Genomic DNA, 23,967 nt, shown 5'->3' with positions numbered 1-23,967 from the left:
GTGCCCTGGGAGAGAGTTGTGCTGTAGTCACAGTAGGAATTGACAGAGAAATGTGAAATCTCCCCATCATGTAGAATACATCAGCTATTTACACAATCATTATATTGTTGGTATTAGCATTGTTTTGTACATTGTATTAGCTGGGTTCTCAGATGTCCTCATTCTGCCTTTCAGTGTTATTAATGGTTTATTTCACGACGGTATCCCTTTTCATATTGATTACGCCAAGTTGATATTTTCGTTGATAACTGATTATGTAATTGCCTCTAAATGTTTGTTTAATTTATGCACTCTGCTTGTACTTTTTTTTGATTGATTTGAATGGCAAATCTGTGCGAAGTGAAAAGAACAGAGAGCCTGTTCTCAAATAGCTATCTGGTAAGTTCAAGGGAAAATACAATAAGAAACTGTGAACAGTCTGAGTTTGACTCATCCCAGGATCCACTCTTGATGCCTTCAATATGCTCCTGTATACTGAGAGGAAAAAGCTAACTGGGATGATTCTGAAGCTGGTCAATGCAGATTTTCAGTCATTGAAGTTGTTAAATTTTGAGCTTGACATGTTTTCCTATGAATGTCATGTGTTTACGTAGCGTAACAGACCAGGGGCCTGTTGCACAAAAGTAGAATTAAGACATCCGGGATAAATGACTCAGCTGAGCTCAATGAAGCCAAAACATGTGCGTCCAGGCTTAATTGGTTGCACAAAGACCAAGCCAGGATGAGCAGACACGGATTCATTAAGCCAGGTGAAACCAATCCTGGATAGGTGCGCGCTCACGGCTCACTCAAATAGACCCCGCCACAGATCACAGATTAACTGATTTACCATGGCAACTAGAGCCGCGTACTTTTCCCCGTCGGAAGCACAAATCCTCATGGAGGCATACGAGGAGGTAAAAGATATAATTAAGAAGAAAGGCAACACCGCCACAGTGATAAAGCAAAGAGAAAAAGCGTGGCAAAGTATTGCAGACCGCCTGAATGCGTAAGTAGTGCACAATTACACACTCACCGCTCCGCTGAAACATCACAATTACAATTCAAATATTTAATTCACATCTCCAAAAATGCAGTTGTACTGTAATTATGAAACGGTTAAATTTTTAATTGAAATGCACTGCAGATATGAGTGAAATTGTGTAAAGTAACTCCATCACACTGTATAAAGCTATGATAAATTTTTTGATATTTTTACTGAAAACAAGACAAAAATACCAAGTAATTTTTTGCAGTGTGACTCCATTAAATGTGTGTGTGTGTGTGTGTGTGTGTGTGTAGATTAAACATGAACGGGCCAAAACGGACATGGCAGCAGGTCAAAATCAAATACAAGAACATTCTGCAGAATGGTATGGTCCCTGACTAATATTTAACAAAGCACAAGCATATATTGTACCCAGAAGGTGCCTGCTCACACATTGTCTGTACTGTTTTAGCAGTGAAAAAGAATACCCACAGACAAGGCACGGGTGGTGGGTCACCAAAGGCTGACCTTACCCCAGCAGAGGACATGGCCTTGGAGCTAAATAAAGGCAGGCCCGTCTTAGAGGGGATCCCTGGGGGGAAAGAGACGAGCATAGGTTCCTCCCAAGATGCCACCCGCTTCATTCAAGGTATGTCCTTCCATCTCTACATGGGATACAACCACATTCATATTGAATCAATTTGGACTGTCTGACTTTGGTTTACCTATTGCCTTGCAGTGTCTGGCAGCACTGTGTTCCTGTTAGAGCCACCAGCACAAGCACCAGACGATGCTGATCCAGTGAGTACTCCATCAAAGGCATACTGTAGGCCTGGCATGTCTTGTCTACTAGCTTCAATATGAATCCGATTAAATGTGATAGGGTGAAGGCCCCAGTGCAGCAGCAACAGCACATGATGGAGACGATGATGAGGAGGAGACCATCTCTCTGGATTCCAGAAGGCATGAGGTATCATGTTAAGACTGTGAAAGTACTATTTACTCTACAATGGTGAGGAGTCCTCATCAAAATCAAAAAATCTAATTTCTTTTACAGGACCCAGATGCTATACAGTGGGAAAACCAGCCTGGCAACATAGTGCGTATTAATAAAAGGACACCACATCCTGCCAAATTCCAGCTGCGCTAATTGTATTGTGTTCACAGAGCTCACAAGCTATCAGAAAGTTGTATGGCAACCACCTCCGGCGCCAAATAGAACTGGCAGACATAGACATTCAGTACAAGAAGAAAAAGATGGAAAATCTTGCACTGGAGTCCGAAATAAAAAAGAGGACAATTAGGAAACTGGACCTTGAAATAAAAAAACTTGAGAGGGAGGTGAGATATGCCTTCAATGTACACTGTATGCTAACTGTAACACAAATGTATTAATCATTATTTTTCTTTCCTCCCCCAGCTCCAAGAAGATGACACAGCTCAAAATAAAAATTAGGTATATTCTCGTAAAGTCAAGTGAGCCATGACATATGAGCTCTTATTGTGAGCACACAGGACGGTGGCATCTTTCTAAGGTTTTTTTTATTTTCCCAGCAATCAGTACAACCAAGTCATCGTTATAAGGCATCGCCCTCTTTTGCCCACCCCCCCAGCACCAGGTGTGGCCACTAGCCTATATGAAGGCCCAAAATTGTGTGTTCCTTTCTGCTCTGACAATGGCATGCCCATTCGTGCGAGATGTGGTGGATGAAGAAGCACTTGTGCTGAGGAGAGCCTTCAGGCGAGAAAGGGTCTTCAGGGACCGGTTGGACCCACTGGCCTTCCCTGATGACCATCTATATGAAAGATACAGGTTTTCTGCAGATGGCATCAGGTATCTATGCAGACTACTGGGTCCCAGGATTAAGCACCGCACTGCACGGAGCCATGCACTGAGTGTGGAGCAAATGGTTTGTGTGGCCTTGCGCTTTTTTGCTAGTGGAGCCTTCCTGTACTCAGTGGGGGATGCAGAACAGCTGAACAAGGCCACAATTTGCCGCACAATAAGGAGTGTGTGTCTGGCTATCAAAGCATTAGCAGATGTCTTCATCTCCTTCCCTGGCCACAGAAGACTCTGTGACATCAAAGAGGAGTTCTATAGGATTGCAGGTAAGAGGATCTACAAATTACAGGACAACTGTTAACACATAGTAGGATACTCATTACTTTGTGTGACAGGTTTCCCCAATGTCATTGGTGCAGTGGACTGCACACACATAAGGATAAAAGCCCCCTCAGGTGCCCATGAGGCCGATTTTGTGAATAGGAAATCCTTTCACAGCATTAATGTTCAGGTGAACATAACTTTTTGATATTGTCCATTGACGAACACTCTGCATTGCCAGTGATGTGCATTGATTGGTGTAATATTCCTCATCTTATGATTTCAGATGGTCTGCAATGCTGACTGTGTGATCAGCAATGTTGTGGCAAAATGGCCTGGCTCAGTCCATGACTCCAGAATCTTTCGGGCCTCTGAAATCTATCAGTGCCTATCACAAGGTAAGCCACACAACCCCTATTTATAACCATCATGGCTGTGTCAAGAATATCACTGTGTTTATGAGGTAGTAATGATGAGATTTTGTGTTGACAGGTGAATTCTCTGGTGTGTTGCTGGGAGACAGGGGGTATGGCTGCCAGCCTTTTCTCCTGACACCTTTCACAGACCCCCAGGAAGCACAGCAGGCCTACAACCATGCCCATGCCAGGACCAGGGCCAGAGTTGAAATGACCTTTGGCCTCCTGAAGGCACGCTTTCACTGCCTTCACAAATTAAGGGTCAGCCCTGTTAGGGCATGTGATATTACTGTGGCTTGTGCTGTCCTCCACAATGTGGCCTGCCTGAGGAAGGAGAGGGCCCCCAGAGTGCCACCAGCCATGGACTGGGACAATCCGGCAATCTTCCCTGATGACGACAGTGGTCGGCTGCTGAGGGACCAATATGTGTTGAATTATTTTAGTTAGTATGTGTGCTTTCAATTTTGGTTAAATATGTCCTGCGGTGGCAGAGGAATTTGGGTTTTTTTGGGTTCGTTTTTTTACGAATTTGGCCTCTTATGATGTTTGTGCGGTATACTGTGTGTAATACAAGGCTGCAGGGAGGCTACTGCATCCATTCATTTGTCTGTTCAGTTGATGTGTATGGATTTGTCCTGCATTTATTTTAGTGTGCAGACATGCAGGGTGTGTTATATACAGACCTTTGAATGTGTATGTATCATTTTGTATAATATGCTTGGATTCTGTGCTTTCCATCTTGTAGAGTCACTGTGACTTCAGTTTCGAAAGGAGCTGATGGTTTACCTGCTTTGTTTTGTCCTTATTCAATAAAGGAACATAATGTTACACATTGTGTTTTTATATTCATATGGAATGTGTATTTGTTTATATGACAGAGTACTAGGGCCACACTGAAGAAAAAGGATAAAGTCATAAATTTATGAGGCTGGTTCTTTCTGCAGAAAAGCTACATATTGTTTTTACAGTTTTGATACTTATGACAATGTGATACTTAATATTCTGGCACATCAGCATGTCTTTGTTTATGAAACCATACTGAAGTACAATTTCACGAAATGCCCCACATCTGTCATTTTAACAACTGTCCTCCTTTAAAACAACTGGTTACAATATTATGACTTGTGTTTTTTTCCCCTCTGTGGCCCTAATGTTCTATCATTTTATATATAGCCTTATAGTCTATGGGAAACTGTAAATTATCTAATGATAGCAACATCATCTAAAAATCATTTTTTATCCAAAATCATTGAAATTAATGATCACAAACGTTTTTATATGTGATAACAATGTATAGTGAGCAGTGAAATAACTATTGGTTTCCATTTGTGGTGACTGCTGACTGACATTAGGGATGAGATTAAATAGATCCTGGAATTTAGCCTGGTCTGGAGCAGGCTAGCTCCACAGAATAAATCTCCATGGTAATTTATACCATAACATATCCTCCTGCCCCCTATCCATCTTTAGTGCAACCGGATTACGGATCAATTGAGCCAGGATCACCAAGATATCGTGGCTTAATCCCTTATCCTAGTTTTGTGCAACAGGCCCCAGATCTTGAAAGAAGACACCTAAAGACACACAAACAAACACACTCACACACACACTCACACGCTGTGGTATTCACATCTTCAAAGGTAGGCTGTTATATAGGACCTGATTAATTTGCCATACGTTTCCAGCAGGAACTCCCTCCTCTCTAAACCTTTAATTAAACACCTCGTTGCCAATTAAGCCTAATTAAGAGGGAGGCTTGACAGGAGGACTGAAGTACTGTAGCACACTATGGGGCGGCAGGTAGCTTAGTGGTTAAGAGCGTTGTGCCAGTAACCGAAAGGTTGCTGGTTCTAATCCCTGAGCTGACTAGGTGAAAAATCTGTAGATGTGCCCTTGAGCAAGGCACTTAACCCTACTTGCTCCTGTAAGTCACTCTGGATAAGAGTGTCTGCTAAATGACAAAGAAAAAAAAAAAAAAAAGGTTTAGGATAACAATGAAGGGTGTATCTAAGTACTGAGTGTATATTCTTAACGAATTTACGTATTTGTATGTATGTATGTGTACGTATGTACAGTGGGGAAAAAAAGTATTTAGTCAGCCACCAATTGTGCAAGTTCTCCCACTTACAAAGATGAGAGAGGCCTGTAATTTTCATCATAGGTACACGTCAACTATGACAGACAAAATTAGATTTTTTTTCTCCAGAAAATCACATTGTAGGATTTTTAATGAATTTATTTGCAAATTATGGTGAAAAATAAGTATTTGGTCAATAACAAAAGTTTCTCAATACTTTGTTATATACCCTTTGTTGGCAATGACACAGGTCAAACGTTTTCTGTAAGTCTTCACAAGGTTTTCAATCACTGTTGCTGGTATTTTGGCCCATTCCTCCATGCAGATCTCCTCTAGAGCAGTGATGTTTTGGGGCTGTCGCTGGGCAACACGGACTTTCAACTCCCTCCAAAGATTTTCTATGGGGCTGAGATCTGGAGACTGGCTAGGCCACTCCAGGACCTTGAAATGCTTCTTACGAAGCCACTCCTTCGTTGCCCGGGCGGTGTGTTTGGGATCATTGTCATGCTGAAAGACCCAGCTACGTTTCATCTTCAATGCCCTTGCTGATGGAAGGAGGTTTTCACTCAAAATCTCACGATACATGGCCCCATTCATTCTTTCCTTTACACGGATCAGTCGTCCTGGTCCCTTTGCAGAAAAACAGCCCCAAAGCATGATGTTTCCACCCCCATGCTTCACAGTAGGTATGGTGTTCTTTGGATGCAACTCAGCATTATTTGTCCTCCAAACACGACAAGTTGAGTTTTTACCAAAAAGTTATATTTTGGTTTCATCTGACCATATGACATTCTCCCAATCCTCTTCTAGATCATCCAAATGCACTCTAGCAAACTTCAGACGGGCCTGGACATGTACTGGCTTAAGCAGGGGGACACGTCTGGCACTGCAGGATTTGAGTCCCTGGCGGCGTAGTGTGTTACTGATGGTAGGCTTTGTTACTTTGGTCCCAGCTCTCTGCAGGTCATTCACTAGGTCCTCCCGTGTGGTTCTGGGATTTTTGCTCACCGTTCTTGTGATCATTTTGACCCCACGGGGTGAGATCTTGCGTGGAGCCCCAGATCGAGGGAGATTATCAGTGGTCTTGTATGTCTTCCATTTCCTAATAATTGCTCCCACAGTTGATTTCTTCAAACCAAGCTGCTTACCAATTGCAGATTCAGTCTTTCCAGACTGGTGCAGGTCTACAATTTTGTTTCTGGTGTCCTTTGACAGCTCTTTGGTCTTGGCCATAGTGGAGTTTGGAGTGTGACTGTTTGAGGTTATGGACAGGTGTCTTTTATACTGATAACAAGTTCAAACAGGTGCCATTAATACAGGTAACGAGTGGAGGACAGAGGAGCCTCTTAAAGAAGAAGTTACAGGTCTGTGAGAGCCAGAAATCTTGCTTGTTTGTAGGTGACCAAATACTTATTTTCCACCATAATTTGCAAATAAATTCATAAAAAATACTACAATGTGATTTTCTGGAGAAAAAAATTATCCATTTGTCTGTCATAGTTGACGTGTACCTATGATGACAATTACAGGCCTCTCTCATATTTTTAAGTGGGAGAACTTGCACAATTGGTGGCTGACTAAATACTTTTTTCCCCCACTGTACACACAAACACACACGCAGTAGACATGAGTCATACATGCTAGACAGGTACAGTTACTAAGTATCAACAATGTGACATTTTGCAAGAAATCATAATTCTGAGAATCCATTCCTTTTTACACTGGCCTCAAGAAAGTTTCATCTTCATCGGGAAATGAAAATACTAGTGATCTGACTGAGCTGTCATGCTGTTAGTAAATACTGGCCTGTTGTTTATCAGCAGGACTGACCTGGTGTGTGTTTGTGTGTGTGTGTGTGTGTGTGTGCGTGTGTGTGCGCGTGCGTGCGTGCGTACTTGCGTGTGTGTTTGTGTGTGTTAGTAAGGTAATCGTCAGATGTGTCATTGAGACATCATTAAGGGTTGTCTCTCCTCCTCTCTCTTCCCTCACTGGACTTTGGTAAATTGAAAGATAAACACTTCCTGTATAAAGATGTTTCTGCAGAGACACACACATCCCGTCCTAATAAAGGTATAGCGTGTGCAAAGCTGTCATCAAGGCAAAGGGTGGCTACTGTGAAGAATCTAAAATATATTTTGATATGTTTAACACTTTTTTGGTTACAACATGATTCCATATGTGTTATTTCATTGTTTTGATGTATTCACTATTATTTTACAGTGTAGAAAATAGTAAAAATAAAGAAAAACCCTTGAAGGTGTGTCCAAACTTTTGACTGGTACTGTATATATATATACACATTTTACATTACATTTACGTCATTTAGCAGACGCTCTTATCCAGAGCAACTTACAAATTGGTGCATTCACCTTATAGCCAGTGGGATAACCACTTTACAATATGTTTATTTTATTTTTTATTTGTATTTGAGAAATGTTTGCAAATTTGAAAAAAAAAGAAGAAAAAAAAGAAATATGACATTTACATTCTATACTGTATACATACTACATTTACATTTACCATTTTAGTCATTTAGCAGACGCTCTTATCCAGAGCGACTTACAGTTAGTGTGTGCATACATTTTCGTACTGGTCCCCCGTGGGAATCGAACCCACAACCCTGGCGTTGCAAGCGCCATGCTCTACCAATTGAGCTACACGGGACTAGATGGGGTGTATTCAGTGAGGTGAAACATTCAGTGTTGCAGATAGAAATGTAATAGAGTTGACACTAAACCTCATGACAGACAACCCATATGTTTTACAAAGTATTTGTTCTATACAATACATTTCTATGGGTATGTTGCACCCACAAACCCTACCCATAGTGCTGTACTTCTAACCCTGGAGTATTGTAGGAAAGAATAAAACGCTGATAAAGAGAAAAGTGCAGAACCAGAACGAAAAAAGGTTAAACCTCATAGGCTCAGGTATGGTCTAATAATATACTCTATAACTCAATACCAACATAAATGTTTAACTCAGAAGCACTAAATTACATTTTATACATGTGTGACTATCACATTTTATGTAAAGCTACTTACCGTTAATGTTGTGTAAGACAACTATAGATCTAAATGTATAGAATACAAAAGATTCAACTGAATTCTCTCTATATGAATGACAGAAATTAAGGATAGAAGAGAAGATGCATATAATGTAGGTTATTATGGGGCTTATAAAGGGCTTACAATGTTTTAAAAGACACATGGCCTTCAAGGTAACAGTGACGAACAAATACTGTACATATGGCTCAGTCTTTTCTGTTTCTATCACTCAGTACTTTGTTGAAGCACCTTTGGCAGCAATTACAGCCTAGAGTCTTCTTGGGTATGATGCTACAAGCTTGGCACACCTGTATTTGGGGAGTTTCTCCCATTCTTCCCTGAAGATCCTCTCAAACTCTGTCAGGTTGGATGAGGAGCATCGCTGCACAGCTATTTCAGGTCTCTCCAGAGATGTTTGATGGGGTTCAAGTCCGGGATCTGGCTGGGCCACTCAGAGACTTGTCCGAAGCCACTCCTGCGTTGTCTTGGCTGGGTGCTTAGGGTTGTTGTCCTGTTGGAAGGTGAACCGTCGCCCCAGTCTGAGGTCCTGAGCGCTCTGGAGCAGGTTTTCAGCAACGATCTCTCTGTACTTTGCTCCGTTCATCTGTCCCTCGATCCTTAGTAGTCTCCCAGTCCCTGCCACTGAAAAACATCCCCACAGCAAGATGCTGCCACCGCCATGCTTCACTGTAGGGATGGTGCCAGGATTCCTCCAACTGAGCAAGAGGACAAATACATGATTTTGCCTTTGCAACTCTGCCTAGGTCAGCATCCCGGAGTCACCTCTTCACTGTTAACGTTGAGAATGGTGTTTTGCGGGTACTATTTAATGAAGCTGCCAGTTGAGGACCTGTGCGGCATCTGTTTCTCAAACATGACACTCTAATGTATTTGTCCTCTTGCTCAGTTGTGCACCGGGACCTCCCACTACTCTTTCTATTCTGGTTAGAGCCAGTTTGCGCTGTACTTTGAAGGGAGTAGTACACAGCGTGGCATGTCTCCCGAGTGGCGCAGTGGTCTAAGGCACTGCATCGCAGTGCTAGCTGTGCCACTAGAGTTCCTGGTTCGAATCCAGGCTCTGCTGTAGCCGGCCACAACTGGGAGACCAATTGGGCGGCGCACAATTGGCCCAGCGTCGTCCAGGGTAGGGGAGGGAATGGCCGGCAGGGAGGTAGCTCAGTTGGTAGAGCATGGCGTTTGCAACGCCAGGGTTGTGGGTTCGATTCCCATGGGGTATGAAAATTAAAAAGAATAATGTATGCACTAACTGTAAGTCGCTCTGGATAAGAGCGTCTGCTAAATGACGTAAATGTATGAGATCTTCAGTTTCTTGGCAATTTCTCGCATGGAATAGCCTTAATTTCTCAGAACAAGAACAGACTGACGAGTTTCAGAAGAAAGTTCTTTGTTTCTGGACATTTTGATCCTGTAATCGAACCCACAATTGCTAATGCTACAGATACTCAACTAGTCTCAAGAAGGCCAGTTTTATTGCTTCTTTAATCAGCACAACAGTTTTCAGCTGTGCTAACATAATTGCAAAAGTGTTTTCTAATGATCAATTAGCCTTTTAAAATGATAAACTTGGATTAGCAAACACAACATGCCATTGGCCACGAATGATCTGTTTAGTGTGTTATCACACTATTGGTGGTTTGCTGTGACCAAGTGTTTGTGCTAAACTGTGTGTTACTGGATGCTAGCATGCTAGTTAGCTAGTTAACACACTATTGGTGGTTTGTTGTGAGTATTGGTGCTTAACTGTGTGTTAAACTGTGTGTTATTGGATGCTAGCATGCTAGTCAGCTATGGTGTCATAGTTGGCTAGCTGAATAAAGTGGGTTGAGTCTATTCCTTTAAACATTGAACAACTGTGGTTCACAACAATTCTGATTTCTAAAGGTGGAAGTTGGGAGAGTTTTTGTTCGGGTGGTTCAGTGAAACAATTTTAGCTTCTGAGGTAGAAGTTTTTGGTGAGGGAGGCCCCCCTCTCTCCTCTCCCAGATGCTTAGCTCATTTCATTCCGATCTCCTCTGCATTTTTGTAGCCATTTGCTACAGCCTGTCAACTATGCCTCTGCCTATCCCTGTTCTCTCCTCTCTGCACAGGCTACACAAACAACGCACCACACCGCGCGGCTGCTGCCTCTCTAACCTGGTGGTCCCTGCACGCACCCCTCACCTGGAGTTCCAGGTCGCAGGCAGCCTCTGGAACTGCCGTTCTGCTGCCAACAAAGCTGACTTCATCCCAGCCTATGCCAACCTCCAGTCCCTCGACTTCCTGGCGCTGACGGAAACATGGATCACCACTGAAAACACGGCTACTCCTACTGCTCTCTCCTCGTCTGACCATGTGTTCTCGCATACCCCGAGAGCATCTGGTCAGAGGGGTGGTGGTACAGGAATCCTCATCTCTCCCAAGTGGACATTCTCAATTTTTCCCCTAACCCATCTGTCTATCTCCTCATTTGAATTCCATGCTGTCACAGTCACTAGCCCATTTGAGCTTAATATCCTTGTCATCTATCGCCCTCCAGGTTCCCTTGGAGAGTTCATCAACGAGCTTGACGCCTTGATAAGTTCCTTTCCTGAGGATGGCTCACCCCTCACAGTTTTGGGGGATTTCAACCTCCCTATGTCCACGTTTGACTCATTTCTCTCTGCCTCCTTCTTTCCACTCCTCTCCTCTTTTGACCTCACCCTCTCACCGTCCCCCCCTACTCACAAGGCAGGCAATACGCTTGACCTCATCTTCACTAGATGCTGCTCCTCTACTAATCTCACTGCAACTCCCCTCCAAGTCTCCGACCACTACTTTGTTTCCTTTTCTCTCTCGCTCTCCTCCCACACTACTCACTCTGCCCCTACACAGATGGTAATGCGCCGCCGCAACCTTCGCTCTCTCTCTCCCACTACTCTCTCCTCTTCCATCCTATCATCTCTTCCCTCTGCTCAATCCTTCTCCCTCCAATCTCCTGATTCTGCCTCCTCAACCCTCCTCTCCTCCCTTTCTGCATCCTTTGACTCTCTGTGTCCCCTATCCTCCCGGCCGGCTCGGTCCTCCCCTCCAGCTCCGTGGCTTGATGACTCACTGCGAGCTCACAGAACAGAGCTCCGGGCAGCGGAGCGGAAATGGAAGAAAACTAAACTCCCTACCGACCTGGCATCTTTTCACTCCCTCCTCTCTACATTTTCTTCATCTGTTTCTGCTGCTAAGGCCACCTTCTACCACTCTAAATTCCAAGCATCTGCCTCTAACCCTAGGAAGCTCTTTGCCACATTTTCCTCCCTCCTGAATCCTCCTCCCCCCCCCCCCCCCTCCTCTCTCTCTGTGGATGACTTCGTCAACCACTTTGAAAAGAAGGTTGACGACATCCGATCCTCGTTTGTTAAGTCTAATAACACTGCTGGTCCTGCTCACACTGCCCTACCCTATGCTTTGACTTCTTTCTCCCCTCTCTCTCCAGATAAAATCCTGCGACTTGTGACTGCAGGCCGCCCAACAACCTGCCCGCTTGACCCCATCCCCTCCTCCCTTCTCCAGACCATCTCCGGTGACCTTCTCCCCTACCTCACCTCGCTGATCAACTCATCCTTGACCGCTGGCCATGTCCCTTCCGTCTTCAAGAGAGCGAGAGTTGCTCCCCTTCTCAAAAAACCAACACTCGACCCCACTGATGTCAACAACTACAGACCAGTATCCCTTCTTTCTTTTCTTTCCAAAACTATTGAGCGTGCCGTCTTTAGCCAACTCTCTTGCTATCTCTCTCAGAATGACCTTCTTGATCCAAACCAATCAGGTTTCAGGACTGGTCATTCAACTGAGACTGCTCTTCTCTGTGTCACGGAGACTCTCCGCACTGCTAAAGCTAACTCTCTCTCCTCTGCTCTTGTCCTTCTAGACCTGTCTGCTGCCTTTGATACCGTGAACCATCAGATCCTCCTCTCCACCCTCTCCGAGATGGGCATCTCCGGCGCGGCTCACTCCTGGATTGCGTCCTACCTGACCGGTCGCTCCTACCAAGTGGCGTGGCGGGAAGCTGTCTCCGCACCACGTGCTCTCACCACTGGTGTCCCCCAGGGATCGGTTCTGGGCCCTCTCCTTTTCTCCCTATACACCAAGTCACTTGGCTCTGTCATATCCTCACATGGTCTCTCCTATCATTGCTACGCTGACGATACACAACTAATCTTCTCCTTTCCCCCTTCTGATAACCAGGTGGCGAATCGCATCTCTGCATGTCTGGCAGACATATCAGTATGGATGACGGATCACCACCTCAAGCTGAACCCTGGCAAGACGGAGCTGCTCTTCCTCCCGGGGAAGGACTGCCCGTTCCATGATCTCGCCATCACGGTTGACAACTCCGCTGTGTCCTCCTCCCAGAGTGCGAAGAGCCTAGGCGTGACCCTGGACAACACCCTGTCGTTCTCCGCCAACATCAAGGCGGTGACCCGCTCCTGCAGGTTCATGCTCTACAACATTCGGAGAGTGCGACCCTGCCTTACACAGGAAGCGGCGCAGGTCCTGGTCCAGGCACTTGTCATCTCCCGTCTGGACTACTGCAACTCGCTGTTGGCTGGGCTCCCTGCCTGTGCCATTAAACCCCTACAACTCATCCAGAATGCTTCAGCCCGTCTGGTGTTCAACCTTCCCAAGTTCTCTCACGTCACCCCCCTCCTCCGCACACTCCACTGGCTTCCAGTTGAAGCTCGCATCCGCTACAAGACCATGGTGCTTGCCTATGGAGCAGTGAGGGGAACGGCACCTCTGTACCTTCAGGCTCTGATCAGTCCCTACACCCAAACGAGGACATTGCGTTCATCCACCTCTGGCCTGCTGGCTCCCCTTCCTCTGCGGAAGCATAGCTCCCGCTCAGCCCAGTCAAAACTGTTCGCTGCTCTGGCACCCCAATGGTGGAACAAGCTCCCTCACGACGCCAGGACAGCGGAGTCACTCACCACCTTCCGGAGACATTTGAAACCCCACCTCTTTAAGGAATACCTGGGATAGGATAAAGTATTCCTTCTAACCCCCCCCCCCCCCCAAATTGTAAAGTGGTTATCCCACTGGCTATAGGGTGAACGCACCAATTTGTGAGTCGCTCTGGCTAAGAGCGTCTGCTAAATGACGTTAATGTGCCCTTGAGCAAGGCACTTAACCCTAATTGCTCCTGTAAGTCGCTCTGGTTAAGAGCGTCTGCTAAATGACTAAAATGTAAAATGTAAAATGATTGGAACACAGGACTGATGGTTGCTGATAATGGGCCTCTGTATGCCTATGTAGATATTCCATAACAAATCAGCCGTTTCACGCTACAATAGCCATTTACAACATTAACAATGTCTACACTGTATTTCTGATCAATTTGATGTTATTTTAATGGACAAAATAATTGCTTTTCTTTGGAAAACAAGGACATTTCTAAGTGACCCCAAACTTTTTGAACGGTAGTGTATATATAACATTCTATTGCTTGCAAGAATTTTGTATAATAACGTAAATTGAAAAAGTTTTGAATCCGGCATAATTTTGCGTATCATTTCATAAACCATATGCCATGGAATCGGTACATCGAAAATCTCTTCCCAACTATTTTGCAGTCTATATGGCACAGCTGTCAATTTTTGGTCCTTAAATGAAACTGGTGTACTTTTTTATTCATCACAATTTTCTTTAACCAATTTTGGTCTTTAATGCAGGGCCGACAGACAAGTTCCTTACTCCCCCCCCTTTTTATCAGTTAGTATATTTGAGTTTAACCACAATATTTGTTGTATAATTTTTTCTGTATTTTCTGGTGGATTAAACTAAAATTGCAACCAACTTTCTATGGCTTGTTTTAAAAATTGTGATATTTTGGAGATGATTACATTTTCAAATAACCGAAAGTGAGAGGTTGTAATCTGAATAAAGGGGAAAAGGCCATTCTTGAACATGGGGTGAGACATTCTTACTAATCTGCTAGAGAACCAGTTCGGATTTAAGTATAACTGTTGTATGACTGACACCTTTAGTGAGAGGTCTAATGCTTTAATATTTAATCATTTCTGCCCTCCGAATTCATATTCATTATATAAATAGACCCTTTTTTTTTCTGGCCTTTAACCTAAGTCCTAACCCTAACCCTAACCTTAACCCTAAACTTAACCCTTTAACCTAACTCCTAACCTTAACCCTAACCTTAACCTTAACCCTAACTTTAACCCCTAACCCTAACCCCTAGCCTAGCTAAAGTTAGCCATCTAGCTAACGTTAGCTACCTAGCTAAAATGAGTCACAAGAAATTGGAATTTGTAACATATTGTACAATTTGCAATTTGTAACATATCATACGAATTGTAATTCGTAACATATCATACGAAATGGATGATGGACATCCACAAATTAATACATACACTACATGACCAAAAGTATGTGAACATCTCATTCCAAAATCATGGGCATTAATATGGAGTTGGTCCCTCCTTTGCTGCTATAACATCCACTCTTCTGGGAAGGCTTTCCACTGCGGGAACTTGCTTCCATTCAGCCACAAGTGATTTAGTGAGATCCGGCACTGATGTTGAGTGATTAGGCCTGTCTCACAGTCGGCATTCCAATTCATCCCAAAGGGGTTTGATGGGGTTGAGGTCAGGGCTCTGTGCAGCCCAGTCAAGTTCTTCCACTCCGATCTTGACAAACCATTTCTGTATGGACCTCGCTTTGTTAACGGGGGCATTGTCATGCTGAAACAGGAAAGGGCCTTCCCCAAACTGTTGCCACAAAGGTGGAAGCACAGAATCATCTAGAATGTCATATGCTGTAGTATTAAGATTTCCCTTCATTGGAACTAAGTGGCCTAGTCCGAACTATGAATAACATTCCCACACCATTATTCCTCTTCCACCAAACTTTACAGTTGGCACTATGCATTCGGGCAGGTAGCGTTCTCCTGGCGTCCGTTGGACTCCCAGATGGTGAAGCGTGATTCATCACACCAGAGAACGCATTTCCACTGCTCCAGAGTCCAATGGCGGCGGGCTTTACATCAATCCAGCCGACGCTTGGCATTGCGCATGGTGATCTCAGGCTTGTGTGCAGCTGCTTGGCTATGGAAACCCATTTCAGGATGCTCCAGACGAACAGTTCTTGTGCTGACGTTGCTTCCAGAGGCAGTTTGGAACTCGGTAGTGAGTGTTGTAACCGAGGACAGACAATTTTTACACGCTATGCGCTTCAGCACTTGGCGGTCCCGTTCTGTGAGCTTGTGTGGCCTATCACTTCGCGGCTGAGCCGTTGTTGCTCCTAGACGTTTCCACTTCACAATAACAGCACTTACAGTTGACCGGGGCAGTTATAGCAGGGCAGAATTTGAAGGGGTTTCCACATACTTTTTTACATAAAGTGTACCATACAACATTTACATTTTACATTTTAGTCATTTAGCAGACGCTCTTATCCAGAGCGACTTACAGTTAGTGAGTGCATACATTTTTTTTTTTCATACTGGCCCCCCGTGGGAAACGAACCCACAACCCTGGCGTTGCAAGCGCCATGCTCTACTAACTGAGCTACACGGGGCCCAAAACATAAAATATCTAAATGGAATGTCTCAGATTTACGTACAGCTGCTCTGAGAGTAAGTTGAGTCACCTGATGTCTTGTGTGTCTGGAATGGGGGAGCATCAGGGTGGCGTGAGTAAGTTGGCCAAACATAAAAGCCTGCGGGCATATGCTAGGACGGATGTTACTGTCTGACTGGGGAGAATATATTGATTCATAATGAGGTCTGTGTGTGTATAGTGTGTGTATTTTGTCTTTCTTTCTTTCATTCCCCCTTTACTTTTTTAAATAAAATAAAATATGTTTTTAATTTGATCTAAGAGGTGTAATAATATACTGTGTACACATCAGAGTAAGTGCTGCCGACAACATGTGTGAACATTACGTGCAAGGTGTGGGTTGATGGCACTCCCCTCACCACGATAATATAACTTTGATGTAACTCTGATTATTGGCATGACAACAGGAGCATTACCATAGAATTGAGGAGCACTGCTTTAGATGGAAGCTGTGATTACATTAATGCTACAGGTATAATATAAGGACCTTTGTTCAACTCAGTTTCAAATGAAGATTGTGCCATGTTTTGATCTTGGACCGTAAATGAGGGCCTGTGGGAGTGTTATTTCTCTTTCTCTCTTTCTTTCTCTCTTTGTTTCTCATAGCAGGCCTGTTTATTGTCACACCTCCGCCTGTATCTCTCCTCCTCCTCCACGGTGAACACTACAGGCATTGTCTCTGTGCCCTTTCTTCTAACTGTAAGTCCCTTTGGATGAGAGCAACTGTCACAATAACAAACAGCCAGCTGACATTCTACGTCTTTCTGCCAGCACTTGTGTTGAACCCCACTGTTAATATCCTTTAGTCATCACCACAGTATGTGATTACCTTGAATTGCACTCTTCTATTGTAACGCTGTGATTGTTTTTTTTAGATGTTACTCAAGCTGTTTACCCCACATAGTGGCTGTGGGGGACAGAGTGAACTGCTGCAACCTGTTTCTATTGCTTACATTACCACAGTAACTGTCCGGCTCTAGGGACCATACAAAAATTAAATAATAATGTTGTATCAACATGCAACTGACTTGTTTATGGATTGCCACATAGAGGGTTTGATTGAACATCAGTCTTTCTGTGCACCTTTCTCCTTCTCTCCACCTCCTTGGCTTGGTTAGAGACATGTCATGTTTCTGAGTGGTCCCAGACAGACGCAGTGAGGCATGCAGACCTGGCTGTCCGGAACTTGACTTGTCTGGACATGACATGAGACTTGAGAGACAGTTGATAGTTTGTGCACAGACTTTTAATGAGATATTGGAGGGACCATAGAGCACATCTCACATTTATAAATAGGACGTTTACAGCATAGCCTAATCAGAATGAGTGTTGCTACTGCCAATTTCAAGAAACTGTCATAGCTATTCTGTGCATAAATCTAAGGCCGGGATTCAAACCGATCGCCCCTTTTCGGCTATGCATTTGCGTAGACTGCATTCGTTGTAAATGCTGCATATGTCAGCTCAATTGGAAATTACCTTCAACGCAGATCTTCCGCGGTCCGGATTGAATTTAGGACTAAGTCTCTCCTGCGGCTGTATTTGATTAAGCTTTGTGTTTCCCCTTAAAGCAATAGTTAGAGATTATGGCAATTAAGCCCTATTTTCTATTTACCCAGAGTCAGATGAACTCATGGACACTATTTTTATGTCTCTGTGTGCAGTTTGAAGGAAGTTGAAGGTCTATGGGATCCGCTAGCTGATTGTGCTAATGCTAGCTGATCCCATAGACTTTCAGTCATTGCGCCAGTTAGCAATCGCTCCAGAAACTACCCTGAAGTTCGTTCAAACTGCGTGCAGAGACATAAAAAGGTATCCATGAGTTCATCTGACTCTGGGTAAGTAGAAAAAATGGCCAAAATCTCGAACTATACCTTTAAACTGTGAGACATTTCCATTTCATATGTGAGAAGAACAAAATGCAATTGGAATCTTTCAGAAATGTTCTCTCAGAACAGTCTGCAACTGAGATAAGAAAGGCCTTCAGAAATCACCACTGCCCATCTGACACTCTCTGACTGACTCACCCTCATCACCTCAGCACATAAAGACAGACTGATTCCAGGCCTGCTTGTCTAAGACATTTGATGGGAACAATATTGAAGGATGGGGGGAGGAGAATAAGGTGAGAGAGAAAGAGAGAAGGAGAGGTGAGTGGGCTGACTCTGCGAAGCCAGGTTTGAAAAAAAGACAGGGGAAATTAATCAGATACATTATCTAAAAAAACGTAGGCCTAGAGTAAGATGGAGGGAAGAGATGATGGAGACAATCTATGAAAGGGTAGAAAATGACAGATGGCAGGAGTACGTGCCATGGATGAATGAAATATCAGGAGAAGAATGAAAGCCAACACCTCCCCGTTCCAGAGATGTCATCGATCATTAGCTAGATCTTTATCTTAATCCTCACGCCATACGATAACGGTATTTCAATGTGAAAGGGATATTCAGCCACTCTAAGGAGACAATGAGTGACAAAGACTGTGAGGTAGAGGTATTCCTTTCCCCTTTGCAAGGGTAGGCTAGTTGACGTTTGAGTGTGAGAGAAAAAAATAACACTGTACGATTCTAACCACTCCACTACATGTGATTCTTGGTCCTCAGTTCAACGTCCATGTACTTCCATGTACTTCTATAAATACCAACCATCATCCACAAAACAATTGGCAGTGAGTCACACAGAAGGTGCCCTAATAATAGCAGAGCAAAGAACCGAGCAGGAAGGATGGAATGGAGGGAAGGATGGAAGGATGGAAAGATGGAGAAAGGATGGAGAAAAGGAACCTGAGGGTCCTCATTTGGTTGCACTAGTTTGATTAAAAGACTTCTTCACTCCCTCCGTTTCCTCCTCTCCCTCCGGGCGATGTGTTGTCGCCCATCGAGCTCGGAACCAGCGGGAATCCTTCCTGCCGTCGGCAGCATTCTAAATAGATTTAAACAATCCTTCTACTGTATCTAATAATACATCAATTAATGGGAAACTAAATGACACGTAGGTTTGTTAATGGAGGCTACTTGGGAGAGAGAGTCAGAATAGTGACTGAATTGAGATGCCTGGAACACTCCACAGAGAGCTGTGCGTTTGTTTTTTTAAACGAACACGCACACCTTGTATATCAAGTCTTTCATTCTGTACACTCTTAGAAAAAAGGGTTCCAAAAGGGTTCTTCAGCTGTCCCCATAGGAGAACCCTTTTTGGTCCAGGTACACCGTTTTTGGTTTCAGGTAGAACCCTTTTCGGTTCCATGTAGAACCCTCTGTGGAAAGGGTTCTTTATGGAACCAAAAGGGTTCTACTTGGAAATAAAAAGGGTTCTTCAAAGGGTTCTCCGATGGGGACAGCCGAAGAACCATTTTAGGTTCTAGATAGCACCTTTTTTTCTGAGTGTACTAAGGTTTAAAGTCAGGTTTGTGTAGTAGGCTGTGTGAGTCATATTCATTCATCATTCAAGAGGACTTGTGATGTTTTGGTGTTTTTTTTAACCCTTCACACCTTCCCAATCAGGGCCATGCACATACCTTTGAAGGGGCAGGTGCTCAAAGTGAGAAAAAACGAACCGGGGGGACAGCTTCCTGGACTCCACGCAGAGGGGAAGATCCCGCTTGGAAAGCCACACCCTCTGTCCCGGGCGAAAAACTGGGGCCGGGCGACGCCTGCGGTTGGCCTGATGTTGAGACCTGACCGAGGCCCGCTTAAGCGCCGCCCGTACCTGCCTCCAGGTGCGGCGACAGCGACTGATGTGGGCCTGGACCGACGGGACCGTCGCCTCCTCCTCTTGCTCAGGAAATAGGGGGGTTGGTACTCGTATTGGCACTGGAAGGGGGACAGGCCGGTGGTCGAGCAGAGAAGGGTGTTGTGGGCATACTCCGCCCACGCCAGTCGCTGACTCCACGTAGCTGGGTTGCTGGAGGTGTAGCACTTCAGCAGCCCTTCCAGATCCTGGTTGACGCGCTCTGTCTGCCTGTTCGACTGGGGATGGAAGCCGGAAGACAAGCTGACGGAGGCGCCGAGGCAGGTGGCGAATGCTTTCCACAACCTAGAGATTAACTGAGGGCCCTGATCCGACACCACATCTTGGGGAAGGCCGTGGACCCGGAAAACGTGCTGCACCACCAACTTAGCCGTCTCCCGGGCCAACGGAAGTTTGGAAAGGGGAATGAAGTGGGCAGCCTTCGAGAACCGGTCCACAACGACCAGGATGACTGTGTGGGGGGTAGGGGGGTAGGGGGGTAGGGCGGAAATGAAATCCAGAGGGGACCAGGGGCGCTTGGGGATAGGCAGGGGTTGGAGAATCCCTGCCACGGGCTGACGTCAGCTCTTTGTGCGCGCGCACACCGGGCAAGCAGCCACAAAGGCGCGCGTATCCCCCTCAGCAGATGGCCACCAGAACCTCTTATGCAGGAACGCCAATGTTTTGGCGCCCCCCGGATGGCTGGTGAGGTCGGACACGTGCGCCCACTGTAGCAGTCGTGAGCGCGCAGCCTCGGGTACATAAATCCTCCCCAGGATCGGGCTCCTGCCGTAGCGCTGCGCTGACCAGACTATCGATTCCCCACAAAACTGGTGCAGCAATCAGGCGGTTGGGGACAATGGGGTCATCCCTCTCCACTAGGTCCATGGGGTCAAACTGCCCGGGAGAGTGCGTAAGGCTTGGTGTTCTTCAACCCCGGATGGTATGAGATGGTTAACCAGAACCTGGTGAAGAACAACACCCACCTGGCCTGGCGCGAGTTGAGCCTCTTTGCCCCATGAATGTAGGCTAAGTTCTTGTGGTCCATCCATACGACGAATGGATGGGCGGCCCCCTCTAGCCAATGCCTCCACTCCCCCAAGGCGAGCTTGACCGCTAGCAACTCACGGTTCCAAACGTCGTTATTCTTCTCCGCCAGGGACAGCCGACGGGAGAAAAACGTGCAGATGTGAGCCTTACCGTCCGTGAGGAACCGCTGGGACAGGATTGCTCCCACCGCAACGTCTGAAGCATCCCCCTCCACAACAAATGGCAAGGACGGATCAGAATGCCCTAAGTCCGGGACCGATGTAAAGGGCCACTTAAGTCCATAAAATGCGTTCCCTGCTTCTGGGGTCCAAGCGAAGGAGCGCACGTTCGTCTGGGTGAGGGCTGTCAGGGGAGTGGCTAGGGAGCTAAAATTGCGAATAAATCGCCTATAAAATTAGCGAACCATAAAAAACGCTGTAGTTGCTTGAGGGATGAGGGCTGGGGCCAATCCAGTACCGCGCTGACCTTGGCTGGGTCCATCCGTAGGTCCCCCTGGGACAGTTTTCTGTATGGGTTGGTGTGAGGTGTGACCCAGGTGCGGTGCAGGATATACAGTAGGCAGTAGGCAGAGATGGTGAAACAAGGATCTTTACTGTTGGTCCCGAAGCCAGAATACAAAATAACGGACTTTCACTATAAAAGAAAGGCGGAGCAAATAAGTCTCCAAAAACCGGCTGACAGACAAAATACGAAATACTACCTACGACTGAAACAAATAACGAAACAGGGAGAACACTTCTCAAGTACATGTACATAGGTCTCCGATCAGACAATTAGTACTGCTGGACATAGAGAAACTAACAGAGAAAACTGAGCAAGGGAACACAGGAAAGTGAGGGCATAAATATGCAGGTGAACAGGTAGACACAAGTGACACCAATACGATACTGATTAGTCCAGACTGTGAGTGAGGAGGTGCCTAAGGTTGTCGGAGGATGACACCTAGTGGGTCGCTCCGGAACTGCGACCCCCTCCTGTAACAAAAACTTAAATAAAAATGTAATAACAAAAAATGGCATCAATCTGAAAGGACACTTTTCTCATAGGAGGGCAAAAGGGCAGGTGCTCAGGCACCCTTAGACCTCTATCTGTGCACATTCCTGTTCCCACTCTTCACACTAAAGTTCCAATTATAGTTTTCTGCATTTGATGCAGACCTCATTACCTTCTATTGATTCCAATGTTAATTTAAATATATGAAAATCCCTATATTTGTCTTCATGCAATAAAAACATAGTCTTTAATCTTCTCTCTTTTCACAGTTTGATTTTAAAGATGCGCTTCATTGATTTCTTTGTGCGAGAATGATCTGAAAGTTTCAAGAGGGAACTGATGTTGATGACAAATCCATAGTTACAATAGACACAGTGTTCTGTCTTCACTCATCAGGGAAGCTTACACATTAACAGAGATGACTAGGAGATGCAGGGGAGGAGAGATGAACACACACACACACGCACTTCAATGCCTGGAAAACGCAGGGGGAGGAGAGACACTAACGAGACCACTTCATCATGCCTGTCAAATCAACACAGCCACTGTATGAAGAGAAAAACACACAAATCAAATCAAAAGCACTCATGACATTTAACAAGCTACAAATGAGAAAACAACTTCGAGAGAGAAAGACGGAGTGAGGAATTGTGTGTGTGTGTGTGTGTGATAGAGAGAGAGAGAATGTACAGGGGAGAGAGAGAGAGAGAGAGAGAGAGAGAGAGAGAGAGAGAGAGAGAGAGAGAGAGAGAGAGAGAGAGAGAGAGAGAGTGTACAGGGAAAAATAGAGAGAGAGAGAGAGGGGGGGTATGGGAGTTAAAGAGAAAGAATCATATTCATTTTAGAACCTAGGATACAGTTTATGACTGCAGACAACAGTTATATTTTTTCTGTATAGCTTTTAGTTGGTACGAATGTGTTTTATTACTTTAACTTCACAAGTATTCAGCTTGAGCTGTAGTCTGTCAGTGAATGAATTAAATATATATTTAAAGGGATAAAGCAACTGCACAGGGGATTTCATGCATGTAGCTATTGAGGGATCAGAATGGTTTAAGGCAGGGATATAGTCTTCACCCATTGCTCCAATGCAATATCCAGCCCTGTCTATGAGGAGTGTTATGAAGGGAAGGTATCACAGACTGTACTAAATTGACCTTTAACAAAGAATATTGATGATATAGTTCCATGAGCATTGCTTAAGAATCTCCTTTATAGAAGCATATGTTAGTGCTACAGGCTATACAATTGGGTTCTAATATATTGGCACCCTTGCACAATTCCCTATTTCTTCTAAAATAACACGCATACACACGCACACACACACACACACACACACACACACACACACACACACATTAAGTTTGGAACCCAGAGGAGATGTTAGGATTTCCAGACAAGTGAGACAGCACTAAGGAGTCAGGAGACAGGGAGGGAGAGTGTTCACCCATATGGCAGTGTAAAGTCAAGACTACCCACTGGGAAAGACATCCAGTTGTCAACAAACTTTTAATTCAACTTTAAACAAACAAACAAAAAAAAACTATTTTTGATTTGTGGGTGAAGTCTGAGTTAAATGAAATGAGATGACACACACATCGATGACACACACAGACTGAGAGAGGAGACAGAGCTAATCATTAACTAACTCTCAACACCAAACAGAACAACAACTATGTTGCCATAAAGTGATTCAGCCAACTATTAGATTAATGCTGTGTTATGTAGCTGGTAACCTAGGTAACCTGTGATCATCATAAAGCAATAATAACTAATCTAAGAGTTATGTTTATGCACATACAGTGTCTCTGCTTTAAAGCTGCATCTCATAAAGCCTTGCATGGAGAAATCCTGAAAGAAAAGACAACTTCATTGCATCTCTGGTTTGCATCCTTGTGGACAGTGAAAATGAAAGCATTCTGCAATTCTTGAAAGATAAATAAGGCTGGCACTTTGTGTGTGTGTGTGTGTGTGTGTGTGT

General features: G+C 44.7%; 1 protein-coding gene across 3 annotated transcripts; it reads left to right on the top strand.

The window, feature by feature from the left end:
* The first annotated feature begins 1,317 nt into the window (after nt 1–1,317).
* Nucleotides 1,318–4,337, top strand: LOC311150587 (putative nuclease HARBI1). 3 transcript variants are annotated; one of them, XM_084188065.1, is made up of 11 exons: nt 1,318–1,352; nt 1,440–1,616; nt 1,707–1,768; nt 1,851–1,937; nt 2,025–2,066; nt 2,135–2,308; nt 2,388–2,423; nt 2,522–3,076; nt 3,146–3,261; nt 3,358–3,469; nt 3,564–4,335. In XM_084188065.1, the coding sequence occupies exons 8-11, from the start codon at nt 2,605–2,607 to the stop codon at nt 3,932–3,934; spliced, it is 1,071 nt and encodes a 356-aa protein (XP_084044191.1). In that variant the 5' UTR covers nt 1,318–1,352; nt 1,440–1,616; nt 1,707–1,768; nt 1,851–1,937; nt 2,025–2,066; nt 2,135–2,308; nt 2,388–2,423; nt 2,522–2,604; the 3' UTR covers nt 3,935–4,335. The 3 variants fall into 3 exon arrangements, 2 of the variants coding, with proteins under 2 accessions (XP_084044191.1, XP_084044192.1); XR_014615123.1 differs by lacking the exons at nt 1,318–1,352; nt 3,146–3,261 and having other exon boundaries at nt 1,446–1,616; nt 3,564–4,337; XM_084188066.1 differs by lacking the exons at nt 1,318–1,352; nt 1,440–1,616; nt 1,707–1,768; ... (1 more) ...; nt 2,025–2,066; nt 2,135–2,308 and having other exon boundaries at nt 2,388–3,076.
* Nucleotides 4,338–23,967: the final 19,630 nt, after the last annotated feature.

This window comes from Coregonus lavaretus, assembly GCF_964263955.1.
Source record: "Coregonus lavaretus genome assembly, chromosome: 23".
NCBI classification, from domain to species: domain Eukaryota; kingdom Metazoa; phylum Chordata; class Actinopteri; order Salmoniformes; family Salmonidae; genus Coregonus; species Coregonus lavaretus.
This window is presented reverse-complemented; position numbering and strand designations above follow the sequence as displayed.